This window comes from Cucurbita moschata, unplaced genomic scaffold, assembly GCF_002738365.1.
Source record: "Cucurbita moschata cultivar Rifu unplaced genomic scaffold, Cmos_1.0 Cmo_Scf00106, whole genome shotgun sequence".
NCBI classification, from domain to species: Eukaryota; Viridiplantae; Streptophyta; class Magnoliopsida; order Cucurbitales; family Cucurbitaceae; genus Cucurbita; species Cucurbita moschata.
Window position 1 is genome coordinate 292,224 of NW_019268622.1, and position 14,188 is coordinate 306,411.

At 36.9% G+C, this 14,188-nt stretch overlaps 2 protein-coding genes, 1 long non-coding RNA gene and 1 other non-coding gene across 4 annotated transcripts in view; 2 read left to right on the forward strand and 2 right to left on the reverse strand.

Annotated features, from left to right (window-relative positions):
• Window positions 1-643: 643 nt before the first annotated feature.
• LOC111439769 lies at window positions 644-12,023 on the reverse strand. The gene is made up of 3 exons (XR_002709859.1): window positions 12,014-12,023; window positions 1,243-1,246; window positions 644-737 (listed from the first exon to the last, which is right to left on the reverse strand). It is a non-coding gene; the product is annotated as an uncharacterized LOC111439769 (long non-coding RNA).
• TRNAA-UGC lies at window positions 956-1,028 on the reverse strand. The gene has a single exon. It is a non-coding gene; the product is annotated as a tRNA-Ala (tRNA).
• On the forward strand, window positions 2,800-5,328 carry LOC111439768 (endoglucanase 16-like). Its single transcript, XM_023077294.1, has 8 exons — window positions 2,800-3,000; window positions 3,093-3,305; window positions 3,380-3,580; window positions 3,671-3,748; window positions 4,041-4,190; window positions 4,264-4,372; window positions 4,454-4,617; window positions 4,845-5,328. The coding sequence occupies exons 1-8, from the start codon at window positions 2,803-2,805 to the stop codon at window positions 5,172-5,174; spliced, it is 1,443 nt and encodes a 480-aa protein (XP_022933062.1). The 5' UTR covers window positions 2,800-2,802; the 3' UTR covers window positions 5,175-5,328.
• LOC111439766 (threonine--tRNA ligase, mitochondrial 1-like) overlaps window positions 8,040-14,188 on the forward strand; it is a 13,846-nt gene continuing 7,697 nt past the window's right edge. Inside the window, exons 1-10 of the mRNA XM_023077291.1 lie at window positions 8,040-8,358; window positions 8,452-8,689; window positions 8,769-8,828; window positions 11,720-11,809; window positions 12,301-12,375; window positions 12,466-12,594; window positions 13,182-13,271; window positions 13,432-13,520; window positions 13,596-13,692; window positions 13,773-13,859. Of these exons, the coding sequence (XP_022933059.1) occupies window positions 8,087-8,358; window positions 8,452-8,689; window positions 8,769-8,828; window positions 11,720-11,809; window positions 12,301-12,375; window positions 12,466-12,594; window positions 13,182-13,271; window positions 13,432-13,520; window positions 13,596-13,692; window positions 13,773-13,859 (1,227 nt within the window). The 5' untranslated portion in view covers window positions 8,040-8,086. The remainder of the gene's footprint in view (window positions 8,359-8,451; window positions 8,690-8,768; window positions 8,829-11,719; window positions 11,810-12,300; window positions 12,376-12,465; window positions 12,595-13,181; window positions 13,272-13,431; window positions 13,521-13,595; window positions 13,693-13,772; window positions 13,860-14,188) is intronic.

The window sequence follows — 14,188 nt, forward strand, 5'->3', positions numbered from 1 at the left end:
TCGAATTGTTTGTTATATGAATAACCCATACCTTGTGGCCCGTATTACGTTCTATTAAACTCTTATGTTAATTGTATGATTTATACGATGTACATCTTTCCATTTATGTTTGAATATGACGAATATGATGTTATGCTCATTTTGCGACACATCATGATGTATGATGTACTATAAGCATGATTGAATTACTATGAATTTGTGTGTTCATCTCGTAAGGAATTTAAGTTGTGTTGTTTATGAAAGTATTGTGTGAATCAGAACCATGATTTTAAATGTGAGATCTCATACATGTTGCATGCTCGTATGATCATAGATTACTTCTTTAGTTTGTAATATACAGACACTAATATTCACTAATATTACTTCTGTTGCTTTCTTTTCTACTGGTTTCGACAGTGTGAGAGTATACTAGCTCATGTTAGACATCACGAACCTCCCCAGTGGTATGATGTTATGATGTTGTCCACTTTGAGCATAAAGTCTCGTGTCTTTGCTTTCAATTTCCTCAAAAAATCTCACACTAATGAAAATAGTATTCCTTACTTATAAAGTCATGATCAGCCTCTTAATTAGCCGATTTAGGACACCTCTCTCGATAATCCTCAATAATCCTCGCTTCAAATAAAGTACATCGTAAAGCCTCTCCTAATCGTGGCTCGTCTCCTTTCTCTGAAGCCCTAGAACAAAGTACACCCTTTATATTGACACTTGAGTCACTTTTGACTACATCTTCGAGGCTAGCAACTTCTTTGTTCGACACTTGAGAATTCGATTAGCAAGGCTAAATTAAGGACATAGCTTTGATACCATATTGTTGAACACAACTCTTTGTGGGAAACACTCGTACTCTTTATTAACACCAATTGAGAAGAGAATTACTAAACACTCAGTACTATACTCTTTTTGAATATATAGAGGCCTTCTACGAAAATAACAAAAAAGGAACTAAAAAAATTGGAGATGCGGGGTATCGAACCCCGTACCTCTCGCATGCAAAGCGAGCGCTCTACCATGTGAGCTACATCCCCTACTTTTCACTATAGTCACTCTTTATAGTTAATATAGTTTTCTATAAGTGAGTGAGGCTCGCAAGCAACCTACGACATTACTCATCGTGGCACCAACCCATAGCGATGTCTAAAAGTTTGTAACAAAGCGCACGTTGGCATATTTCAATTAACTTCTCAATTGGTCACGTTCGATGTGGCAACCATTGCCTTGCTTCCTTAGCCTTCTTGCAACTTCACTTCTCTCTCTACCCACTTCCGGTTTGATGTAAATAGATTTTGATTTTGGCCATTTTATGAAGTCACTTACCTTACGCACTAGGAGTGACTCAAGAAATACACGTGCTCTCACACTTTGAAGTACACTCATAGATGATTGTTTATTAGTTTATTTATATTATAAATAATGTATTTAAAAATAATATAAAATATTGATATGTTTTTTTTAATCATTTAAGAAATTGAAATGATAGAGAAACTAAATAAAATAATAAAATAATAATCAAAAGTGTAAAGCGTTCACATTTTTCGTACTTAACAAGTAATAATAAATAATGAAGATGAAGTTTGATTCTCTCCGTTCTTCAAAGTTTTTTTAAACATATTTTTCAGTGTTTTTTAAGATAAAAGGGTGAGTAAGGAGTCATAAAGATTTGCTTATCATATATGATGGAGTAATATTCGTCTTCTTTACAAAACCAGCACTTATATCATTGAACCATTGTCCAAGAACCAACCAAAAATAATTCGTTTTCATATACATTAAATAAACTTTTGCAATAATGGAATTGCAATTAAAATTAGGTAGGGACAACTTTATTCGTTCAAAATTAAAAGAAACATCCGGAAAAAAAAACATCATAGGCAGACTTTAGATCATCCATGTGATGAATTTTCATTTCACATTTCTTTGGGTCAAAAATAATAGGTCAACAAAATTTATTATTACGAGAGGTACGGGGTTCGATACCCCGCATCTCCATTTTTCATCTTCCCTTTTTTGTTCTTTTCGGAAAACGCTCTATCTATTTGGAATTGGGCCAGCCCAACTGCAAAATCCTCGTCTTTTGCCTATTTCTTTTTTGATTTAAATAAAAACAACAAAATTAGTATAAAAATTCAACTTACTCTTATTTTTTTTGGTTCCATTTATTTTATTTTATTTTATTTTCTATTGATTTAGTTAATTAAAAAATAATATCTAATTTAAATAACATGGTATCATTTAACAAATCTTAATAATAATAATAATGAAATCTAACTCAATAATTTATTTGATAGCAATAACAATTAACTTAAAAGACTCTTAAAAGCAATTCTATCATTATAAATTCAATAAAATAAAATAAATACTTTTTATATCTCCTATTTAGAATTTTAATTTTAATTTAAATAATTATTCTTCATTAGCTAAATCTAAATTTATGATGTATTTTCAATCTTATAATTTTGTATTTACTTTTATAACTAATTTTGAATTTGATACTGTTATATTAAAAAAGAAATAAAATAAATAAATTTATGGAAAAGGAGGAAATTTGAAGTGTAAGAAGAAAACAGTTGGGCGCCCAAAGATTTCTCTAATCCCCACATCGTTTTCTCCGAAAATAACCTACAAACTTCGGGAACGTCCCATGTTGTCCCTTTCCCAACCAACTAAACTACTCGACACTTCCCTGCCATTCACACAAACTCACACCCAAACCCCATAATTTCAATACTCTCCATTATCTCTCCCTCCTCCTGGGCCCATTCCTTCAACGACGACGACGACGACGACAACAACCCCTTCACCATGCCCATTCTCCTGCCTTCCCTACTTCTCTTCCAAGCCCTGTTTCTTGCGCCTCTTCATGCCGCCCAATTCAACTACAAGGACGCTCTCACCAAATGCCTTATTTTCCTCGAGGCTCAGAGGTCCGGCAAGCTCCCTCCCAACCACCGCCCCCCTTGGCGCGGCGACTCCGCCCTCGACGACGGCAAGCTTGCCAATGTTCCCACTCCTTCCCCTTCTTTTTTTTTTCTTTCCATAATCAACCCTTCTCTCTCATTTACGCCCCCCCCCCCTATTATTGGTTCTTCCAGGTAGACCTCGAGGGAGGGTATTACGACGCTGGAGACAACGTCAAGTACGGCCTTCCCATGGCTTTCACCGTCACTACTCTTGCATGGGCTGCTTTGGCTTACCCGGCCGAGACCCAAGCCGCCGGTGAAATGGAAAACCTTAAAGCTGCCATCCAATGGGGTACCGATTATCTTCTCAAGGCTTCTTCCCGTCGCAATCGTTTCTATGTCGAGGTAATTTAATTTAATTTAATGCTCGCATGAATTTTAGCACTTAAGAATGAAAAATAAAATATTTTGTATCCAAGGTGGGGGACCCGGTTAAGGATCATGAGTGTTGGATTAGGCCTGAAAATATGAAGACTCCGAGGACTGTGCTGCAAATTGATCGTACCACTCCGGGTACAGAAATTGCTGCTGAAACCTCTGCAGCTATGGCTTCTTCTTCCATCGTCTTTAGAAACTCTAATCGAACCTATTCTCGTCGTCTTCTAAACAAAGCTAAAACGGTATAAACTCTTTAACCTCATTCTGTGTCGGTTCGTTTGTTCGTTTGTTCGTTCGTTGGTTGACATAGCTGGTTTTGTTTTTGTTTGCAGCTTTTTCAGTTTGCTAAAATGAACCAGGGAACTTATGATGGAGAGTGCCCTTTCTATTGCTCTTACTCCGGCTACAATGTAATTTTCCTTCTCTTTCTTAGTTTCGAATAATTTACTAGTTACGAGCGGTTCAATATATGTATCATATTTGACTATTTATTATGAAAAGTTCCGTATGATATTTAGCCTTCTATTATGGTTTAAGATAGACACCATATGTAACCTTTTATTACGGTCAAATTTTCACTCGTGTTGGAGGCTCTATCTACAATCATTACTTTCACCATTTACTGTACTTTGTTTGAGAGCTCTTTTTTTCTTAATTTTGTTGTGTCGGCCTCTTTGAATAATTTACGAGTTACCCGTGTAGGATGAGTTGTTGTGGGCTGCTACATGGCTATACATTGCAACCAGGAGGCCAGCTTATTTTAAGTACATTACAGAAGAGTCTGTTAGTGGCAGTGTAGCTGAATTCAGCTGGGATCTCAAATATGCTGGCGCTCAAATTCTTCTTTCCGAGGTTCTTATAATGTTTTTAATACCCATTTCATCAATTTACATATCTAATTTGTCGTCCTTCAAAACAACCACAGATCTATTTTCAAGGACAGAAGGGGTTACAGATGTACAAAAATCAGGCCGATAGCTATATTTGTTCCAATCTTCCAAACAGCCCTTACCACCAAATTTATCTATCTCCAGGTCTTTTATCTCTCTCTCTTGTTCTTGTATGTATATCAATGAATTCAAGTATGGACCTAAGTTACTACCTGAAATTCATAGGTGGAATGGTTCACATGAGAGATGGAGCCAACACGCAATACGTTACCGGAACCGCGTTCTTGTTTAGTGCTTATAGCGATATCCTTGCAACCCATCAACAAACGGTTCAATGCGGCGGTCAGCAGTTCGATTCGACTCAACTCATGACCTTTGCCAAGAAACAGGTACTCCCTTGTTAGAATGGTACGATATTTGATGATTGTATTGACATGACTTTGATATCATGTTAGGAATCACGGACCTCCACAATTGTATGATGTTGTCCACTTTGAATATAAATTCTCGTGATTTTGCGTTTGATTTTTTCCAATAGACCTCGTACGTAAACTCGTAATCAAACCCTTTAATTAGCTCACTCATGGTTGAAGAGTAAAGATTTAATTTTTTTTAGATGGATTACCTGTTGGGGAACAACCCACAGGGAAGATCGTACATGGTGGGGTTCGGGAACAACCCACCGACGCAGGCGCACCACCGCGGCGCGTCGGTGCCGGTGATGCCAGCCAACGCAGAAGTGAACTGCGCGATGAGTTTCGTGTACTGGCTGAACAACGACACGCCGAACCCCAACGAGCTAACCGGCGCAATTCTGGGCGGCCCCGACCGCAGTGACAACTTCCTGGACAAGCGTGTGGTGTCACCCATGACCGAGCCCGTGACTTACACAAACTCCCTCGCCGTTGGAGTCCTCGCAAAGCTGGCCGCCAACAGGTTCACCTGAAAAATGAATTCCCGAGAACATACCTTATTTAGGCGTTTTTTAGTCGCTTCTTCTTAGGACAGTACAGGCTATAAGGTAAGCTGGGTAGATTTTCCCTTACGGGGACGATGTGATTGGTCTTTCTAGAAAGTAGAGCTTATGAGATTTGGGGATTTCAAGATTTCCTTCTTTTTATTTAATTTCTTTTTAAATTTTGTTATTATTTATTTATAATATTTTCCAATTCAACAAATATGACTCAAAAGACAAACTAGATGTCTTCTCCAATGTTCTTGGATTGCCCCTTGCGTTTATTTATCATTAATTTAATTACTCCCCCTTTGCTCTCGAAATTCTAGATTCAATTGTAATAATGCTTATTGTGAATTTATTCCGAGTCTTATCCTAATTTTTTTTACCACTTTTTTTTAAGCTAGGTATAATAAAAATTAAAAGTTTCAAATTTGGCAGAAAATTGAAAGATTTTGGGTGAGGTGTTGGGAAACGTGCAGTGGAACAACCTCGTTCATGATCTCTTTAAATACTCTCATTACCCACTCTCTCAAACCACCAAGTATCTTTATTTGAGTATCAAGAGAGAGAAGCATAGTGAATTCGAGTGGAGATCGATCTTCTCGGGTTCCTTCATTTGGAGAGATCTTAGATTTGGTAAAAGCTTCACAGGAAACAAATCACACAGACTGGTAAAGACTCGTTCGTTCCTTGTACGTTAGTAGGTCTAGAAGGAAATTGTGTGAGTTTCTTCCTCATATATATATCATCGTGTGTAGGATTTGGTGTCGTCTTGGTCATGAAAATGGACCCACCAAAGTAGTAGTCAATGGAGGGCGTGTCAACGTTCGTCCAAAAGGAGACGAAAAACCACACCCCAATGTTTGGGAGACAATTTTTCTTGAAAGGGCGTGTTCTTGGGCGTGTCAACCTTCAAATTTGATTTTGGAGACCATTTTTTTTATGATTCAATCATAAATCAAGTCACTCTCACGGTAATGAGAGGGTGAAACTCCATTGTTCAAGTCCCGAAATCAGTATTTAAGTTTTCTTATATAAGTAAATGAGTGAATTTCATCTCATCATATTATCTCCCCGGCTTCCTATTTTGTGAAGTCCCCAAGATGGTAGACATATTAAATCGATACAACAGTCATTTTTACTCCTGCAAATCAAAAGACAAATCCTAACCGGCAGGAGTTTATGATTCTCTTATGAACTATTTTTTTATGATTCAATCATCAACTAAGTCGAATGAGAAGGTGGGCCCCATTGTTCAGGTCATGAAATCAACACTTAGGGAACTACTCATCTACTTACTAAATGAGGCGAATTCCTTAACCTTGATTTTTTCACACTAGATAATATTAAATTACTAATAAAATAATCGAAATTATTATTAAATAATTAATTACGCGACTTTAGGGCTTAAATCCAAATAGTCACGTGTGAAGTCATAGAGAGACCAAGAAGCTATAAAGAGTGATGACTCCTCCATACTTGTTGGATTCACTTAAAGTTTAAGATAGATAAGGACACCTCGACTCATGTGTAGGACGCCCGATAACTAGATGGAGTATGAAAAATAGAAACGAAAAGCTAAATGCACCTACAACTTTAAATAAACCGTGAGCAAAACATTTGGTTTTAGTACTTAACTTGCTAGTTTGGGGCCTCAATCTTCCATTTTCCTTTAGCTCATACTCAGCTTAAGGTTCTTATTTATTTTCAAGCGATTCTTACAAGTAAAATTTGAGAAAATTTTAAAACGGCTACTTACTTTACTCGGTGACGTTTGTGACCTTGAATCTCAAGCCTTCCTTATCCAAATTGCTCTCAGTTTTCTTACGCAGTATCTAAGGGGGTTTATTTTTAGGAAATAAAGAGAGATCCACGAGAACTAGTATGGTTGAGGTGCAATTGAATAAAAAATTGGAACTGGTTTGAATTAGAGGGTGACATGACCAGTTCAATTGAACTGACCACATCATCGAGGAAAAAGACGATTTTAGTAGGCACGTGTCCTTGATAATTATTCTCCACGACCTATCTGTTTAGCTTTAACCCTTGACATCTTTTACAAAGTTGTAAGAGTTGCAAGGAAGAAGAAGCGATTGAGCCCTACCGTTGAAGGTGGGTAGAGATAAACGTAGTTAAAGTACTCCTAAAAATTAGTTCTCTCATCGACTTAAACTCACGTTTTTTGCTCACAGTCTAGGTACTTTCTAACCTTTTTAGTGCTTGACGTCTTCACCAATTCTCTTCCTCTCCTTCTCCTCTAGCTGACAGATGAATTCTTGAGGACAAATTCGTGTAGATGCTTACAATTTTAAGGTCAAAGTCACGAGTTATTTAGTCAATTTAAATACGATTTCTACCTCTTATCTGAGCAGCACGATACAAGCCCCGTCTCCTTCATGAAAAACATCCATTTTAATGTCAAGAAATTAATAAAATAGTTTTAAAGCAATGAGAAGGACTACCCGAGGGAAAATTGGAGTTATCCCCACGTTCTTCAAAAATTTATGGATGCAACGATTAAGAGATCTAAAGTATCGATGCCATGGGAATAAATATACCGCTCTCATTTTCTATTGTTTAGGGTTTTTTCTTTTTTCTAATATTTATAATAAAATTAAAGGGGTATTACAAATATATTACTTGGTGGATATCAGTGTGTACATTTAATATTCATGTAAATACTATAAATTATATTTATATTATATGATTAAAATATTATAAGCGGAGAATCAATTATTATTTTAGAAAAAGGCAAAATAGAGAGACAAAGCAGCAGAGGGGCAAGGGAGGCAGGGCATTAAAATAGCGAGGGTATTTTCGTCCAATAAATTATTAAGTTTTAACCTGACAATGTAGTGTGGGAAAATACCATAGCCGCCCGCCGTAAGCAAGCGCTGCATATGCTGTGTTCTCAAATCAGGAACGCGAAGCTTCTCATTTCTTTTCATAGCCGCCGTGAAACTGTTTCATCCGCCAATCGCTTCCTTTCTTCACCTTCCCTCCGCCTCCTGCACAACAAACTCCAGAGCACTCAAGCTGCTTCAATGGCGGCGAAACACCCCAAAGACGAGGCCTACCTCAGTACCACCATTCCCAAGCGCATTCAACTTTTTCAGTCAATTCAAGCACAGCTGCTTGCCGACCGTCGTTCTCTTCCTTCTCATCCAATCAAGTTAGTGTAGCATTGCAAAATGTGGAAATGGCTTGGCTATGCTTGGATTTATCAAATCCGAATCGTATGTATGATTTTTTTTTTACTTTTTAGGATTACCTTACCGGATGGGACGGTGAAGGAGGGTCAGAAATGGCAAACGGCTCCGGTAGACGTAGCAAGAGAAATCTCCAAAAGTTTAGCTGCAAACGCTTTGATTGCTCAAGTTGATGGAGTTCTATGGGACATGAGCAGGCCGCTAGAAAACGATTGTGAGCTTAAGCTGTTCACCTTCGACAGCGACGAAGGGCGCGATACTTTTTGGCATTCAAGCGCTCATATACTTGGACAGGTTGATAATCCAATCTATTCTCGTGCATTTAACGACGACCGTAACACTGTTTTAATTGTTTTCTTTTTTCTGGGTCTAGTCGCTTGAGATGGAGTATGGTTGCAAGCTGTGCATTGGACCCTGTACCACTAGAGGAGAGGTAAACACACACACACACACACACACACACACATATATTTATTTATTTTTTACTTCCTTTATAAGAAACAATTTTGTTGTTGTATGAAATTACAAAAGAATGGAAAAGAAAGATTCCAATTCAAAGGAGTTACAATAAACATCTCCAATTGGACAAGAGAGAGTAAGAAAGAATTCAATTTACACCAAGAAATGGAAAGATAAAGGAGATTATACAAAATAAAAATCCTATAAGTAGTGTCCTTTGAATAAAATACCTTATGGTTTCTTTCTGTCCATATTGACCACAAAAAAGCTCGAACAAGATTCTTCTACTATAGATCCTTCTTCAATCTGAATGGATGACCCAATAAGAGAACACCGAGGGGAATGTAAGGATCCTTTGGAAGGACCACTGACCAATTGAAAGTTTTTCTTTAGTTGTTCCAAGAAGATTGTGTTAACGGGCAGTGAATGAATAATGAGATTGAGATTCCAAACTGGTCTTGGAAACAATACAATGGTTAGGAGACAAGGCCACGAAGGGGAGCCTTCTTTGAAGATGATCAATGGTGTTGACAGCACGATGAGCAAGCTCTCATTAAAAAAAAATTTAATCTTCTTTGGGAAGATATCATACCAAATAGCCTCCGTAAAAAGATGGAGGCAATCTAACAGAAGATGAATCAATGCTGTTGAGTAATGATCTTGTAGAGAAAAGCCCATTTCTTTTGTGAAATTTCACCCAAAGTTCCTCATCCAAAGTCAAGCTAATGCTGGATAAAACAGTTCTCAAATCAGCCCATTCAACGACTTCCTTCAATTTTCTTCTAAGTTGTAGATCCCAGAAGGCCAAATCAGTGTATCAAATATCTTTAACAGTAACCTGCTGCATTTTGGATAAGGATAAAATCCGGGGGAATCTGATAAATAAAGGAAGGTCTCCCACCCATCTATCATGCCAAAAGTTAGTGGAAGACCGTTGCCAACTTTTGTCAAAACATAATTGTGAGTTGAGGCTAGGTGTTTGAAACTCTCCTTCCATGCCCTCTGGGCATGGATTTATCCAAAATCTCATGGGCCTTAAACTAGTTATCAAGGAATAGAACAAGGCCAACTTTGGTTGCCTTACCACACAAAAGAACCAGCTCATAACAGAAATTTCTCTTATTGACAGCTTAGAGGAAGCCGGCGACCTCCTTCCAATTCACAAAATTCAAAGGAATTCTTTGAAGGAACAACTTATTTCTTGTGTTGCCAAGGAAGAGACCCTTCGGAGGCAAAAAATGCAAGACTAAACGTCTGAAAGAAGGTGATATTAATACCTCTTTTTTTCACCGGATCATGCCACAAAAATGAAGAAAAATGCCATCATTGAGGTGTTGTAATCTGATGGTAAAAGCTGTCATACTGATGCCGAGATTGAAAATGAGTTTACGAATTTTTTTCACCAACTATACACCAAAGATCCTGGTCACCGATCCCTCCCACATATTTCTGGATCCGCTTACTCCACAGCAAGCATCATCTTTGGGAACTGTATTTACTAAAGAAGAGGTCAAGCATGCTGTTTCAGAATTAGGCACCACAAGATCCCCGGGCCTTAATGGTTAGACAATTGAATTCCTTCAGAATTTTTGGAACATCCTCAAAGGTTGCATCATGAGGGTGTTCCAAGATTTTTTTTTTTTTTTTTTTCAGAATGAGATTGTCAATACCTCACTAAGAGACACCTATATCTGCCTTATTACCAAGAAATCCGATTCTCGTGCTGTTAGTGACTATAGACAATACCATTTCAATGGTTTTATCATAAAGATAAAAAAGATCCTTCCATCCATGATCATTAAATATCAGTCGGTTTATATTGATGGTAGGCAATAAAAGAAAAAAAGTGGAGGGCAGAATGTTCTCTCATGGACAGATGGGTCATGAGAAGAATCTTGCTCTTTGGGAATTTTAAAAAAATTGAATATCAAGGGCCAAAACAAGGGTAAAGGACTTTGACCTTCATGGACGAAAGATACACATCTTTGGAAGAAAAAGTTGCGGAACTCTTGAGCAACCTTACATCAGTCTTCTTCTCATTGATTTAGATAAACCCTCCTCTGCAGTGTTTCTGTCTAGTAGTGATGAAGTAACCTTTGAAATTTTAGCCAAGTACCTCACTTGAGAGCCGGTTATCTTACCAGAATCATATCTTGTACCATCTCCACTTCTAGGATTAACCATCCAGAACCAACCAAAATATGGCACCCCATATTTACTTGAAGTAACTCTTTAGCACAAGTTTTTAGTTTCTAAGGGTAACAATAGAGTTGGAAATGAAGACCAAATTCCTGAATCAATTATTGCCAATACTAAGGTTGCCATTTTCTTTTGGAAGAGTACTGTCTTCTACTTCTATATGGTTTGCAACCCTTGTAATCTACCCTCTTTCATAAAAGTTGTCTACAATTTTTATCAATGGAACCAGCTAGCATTCTAGGAATTCCATAGAGAGATGAGAATTGGAGGTAGATGTTTAAGAGCAGATTCTGAAGGGGCAAGGCCCCTCCATTGGTTGAGTTGGTTCTCGTATATTTTTGAAGTTTTCCTTGAATCTTTTCTACTACTAGTTTTGAGAAATCACCTTTCTTTAGGTTTTCCCAAGGCAAGATTCAAGTATCTCGGAGGCCCAAGAGCTTTAGAATTGTAGGAAATTTGTACTGTATTGTGCATTATCTGTTCTCGAGAATTAAGTTACATTGCTGTAATTTGATGGGATAATTATGGTAGTTAGGATAAACGTTCTTTTGCACTGTCTATGTTGACTTTTGTAGGGGGGACAAAGTGTTAACGTTGTATTTAACTGCCTTGGCTTTTATGCTTGTAGTAAAGTTTCCTTATATATTAATTGGATTTTGATGACAGGGATTCTATTATGATGGTTTTTATGATGATTTAGGCTTGAATGATGATCACTTCAAGCAAATTGAGTCTGGTGCCCTGAAAGCTGTATCGGTATTGTTCTTTCTCTATTCTCTTTTCAAGGAATTTGCACCATTTGTTTTATATAATTAAAATCTGGTTCTTGTATATGTTTTTCTTGTGTATCTACACGTAGACAAAGGATGTTAACAGTAACATGGTTGAAAGTAGAATGATGTTGCTTATAACCTTAGTCTTTCTCGTTTGTGAATGGCAAAACGGTTAACGTTTTGGGACCAATTTTTTAATCCTGTGAAACTAGAAGTGAATTAATAATTTGACGTGAAATATTTGATTAATTCAAACTCATAGAGCATATTTATTTCTTTCTCATATTTGGCCGCACTTCTTTTTTCATCTATTTTCTTACTGTATGAGGGGCCTATTTGACTTGGAAATAAGGTGCTGAAATGTTTTTCCCGACAAAGTATTCATTTATCTAGTTTTTTTGTATGAAATGTCATCATTTCAGATTATACTTAATATTGGTGGAATAACTTAATCTATTTCTTGTAAAATTTCAGGAGAAACAACCTTTTGAGCGCATTGAAGTTACAAGGCAGCAAGCTCTTGAAATGTTTTCTGACAACAAATTCAAGGCAATTGAATATCGCTGTAATAATTTCCATTTCTTGTGATCAACGAGGACTGGAGTTCTTACGTTCCTATTTTTGAACGATGTTTATCAGGTTGAAATCATCAATGACTTGCCAGCAGACAAGACTATCACTGTTTACAGATGTGGCCCATTAGTTGACTTATGTCGTGGTCCTCACATACCAAATACATCTTTTGTGAAAGCATTTGCATGTCTTAAGGTATTGTTTAAACATCATTTGAGATTTCACTTTGAAGAAAAAGAAGAAAATTTACCTGTGTTCTTAAAAACAGATATAGTGCATGCATGATTTATAGTGTTCATCATTATACATGAAGTTTTAAACAGGACATTTTTGGAGATTTTCCTCGGTGTTTTATGGGAAATGCTAAGACCACCCGGCACAAACTCATTTTTGACCTATTGATCCTCTAATTACTGTTTTGAAAGGGCTCTACTAGAGTTATTTTTGATTGATTTGGATAGAAAGAAACAATCTAACTTTTAAAGAGATAAATACATATTTTTGTAGCTTTTGGAAGTTTCTACAACACACTGCCCCCTCTTGTGCAAAAGTACATAAGAACTTCTCCATTTTTCCTTTTCGTATTATGAGCGTGGATTGGGGTGGGGTGGGATGGTTTTATATAGCTACTTTTTTTAGTGCTCAGGAAAACTTCTCTTCTAGCCATTTTTTTTTTTTGATTTTCCATTTTTATATTTCCTGTTTTTGATAATGAAATGTTGAGTCTCTTATATATGTATATATATTATGATGCACTCAAACTTAACACTTTGAAATTGTAGGCATCATCTGCCTACTGGAGGGGAAGTAAAGATCGTGAAAGCTTACAAAGAGTTTATGGGATATCTTATCCTGATCAAAAGCGCTTAAAGGTAAGCTTTGTAATTTTTTTTCATGTCATTAACTCTTATAAACCACATGTTGCTTGATTCAATGAGGATGTGTTGAGCAATTGGGTTGTGGATGGAAATTAGAATGACAATTTGATTACAAGTGATGTGATCTTCTTTTGAAGTCTATCTGTTTGTGTAGGAATATATTCATTTGCTTGAAGAAGCAAAGAAGTACGATCACAGATTATTGGGCACGAAACAGGAGCTTTTCTTTTGTCATCCACTCAGGTAAGTATTTAAAGACGAAGTTCAGCCCGATGTTGTATAACTGTTATTGAAATTCATTTTCAATATCAATTTTAGCCCAGGAAGCTGGTTCTTCCTCCCTCATGGGGCTCGGATCTACAATAAACTAATGGACTTCATGCGAGGTCAATATAAGGATCGCGGTTACGAAGAGGTCCATACTCAATGTCTCGGTTCTTATGAAATTGCAATATATCTTAGTATGGTGTTTAACATTTTTAGTTTTTTCTGCAGGTTTTGTCACCAAATATGTACAATATGCAATTATGGGAAACTTCTGGTCATGCTGCAAATTACAAGGAGAACATGTTTGTATTTGAGGTTTGGCCTTGGAATAATATATAGTCATTGGAGTTATGCATATTTATTTTGAAAAGAGAACATCTAGCCTAAGGGGGGCCATATAAGACCCTTCATTGACTTGAATATTAAAAGAAAAAAAATTACCAAGTACCTCGAGAGTGTATACCCTCTGGAAAAGACAAAAATGACACTTGTTCTCGCTACTTTCGAATAAGTTAAGAGTAAAATTGGGTAATGGAGAAGCCTTCTTCTCTCGAGTTGGGGTAGGATTACTTTGACTCAGTATGTTATCACCAACTTGCCTATTTATTACTCTTTTTTTTTGGGGGGGGGGGGGGGGGGGGGGG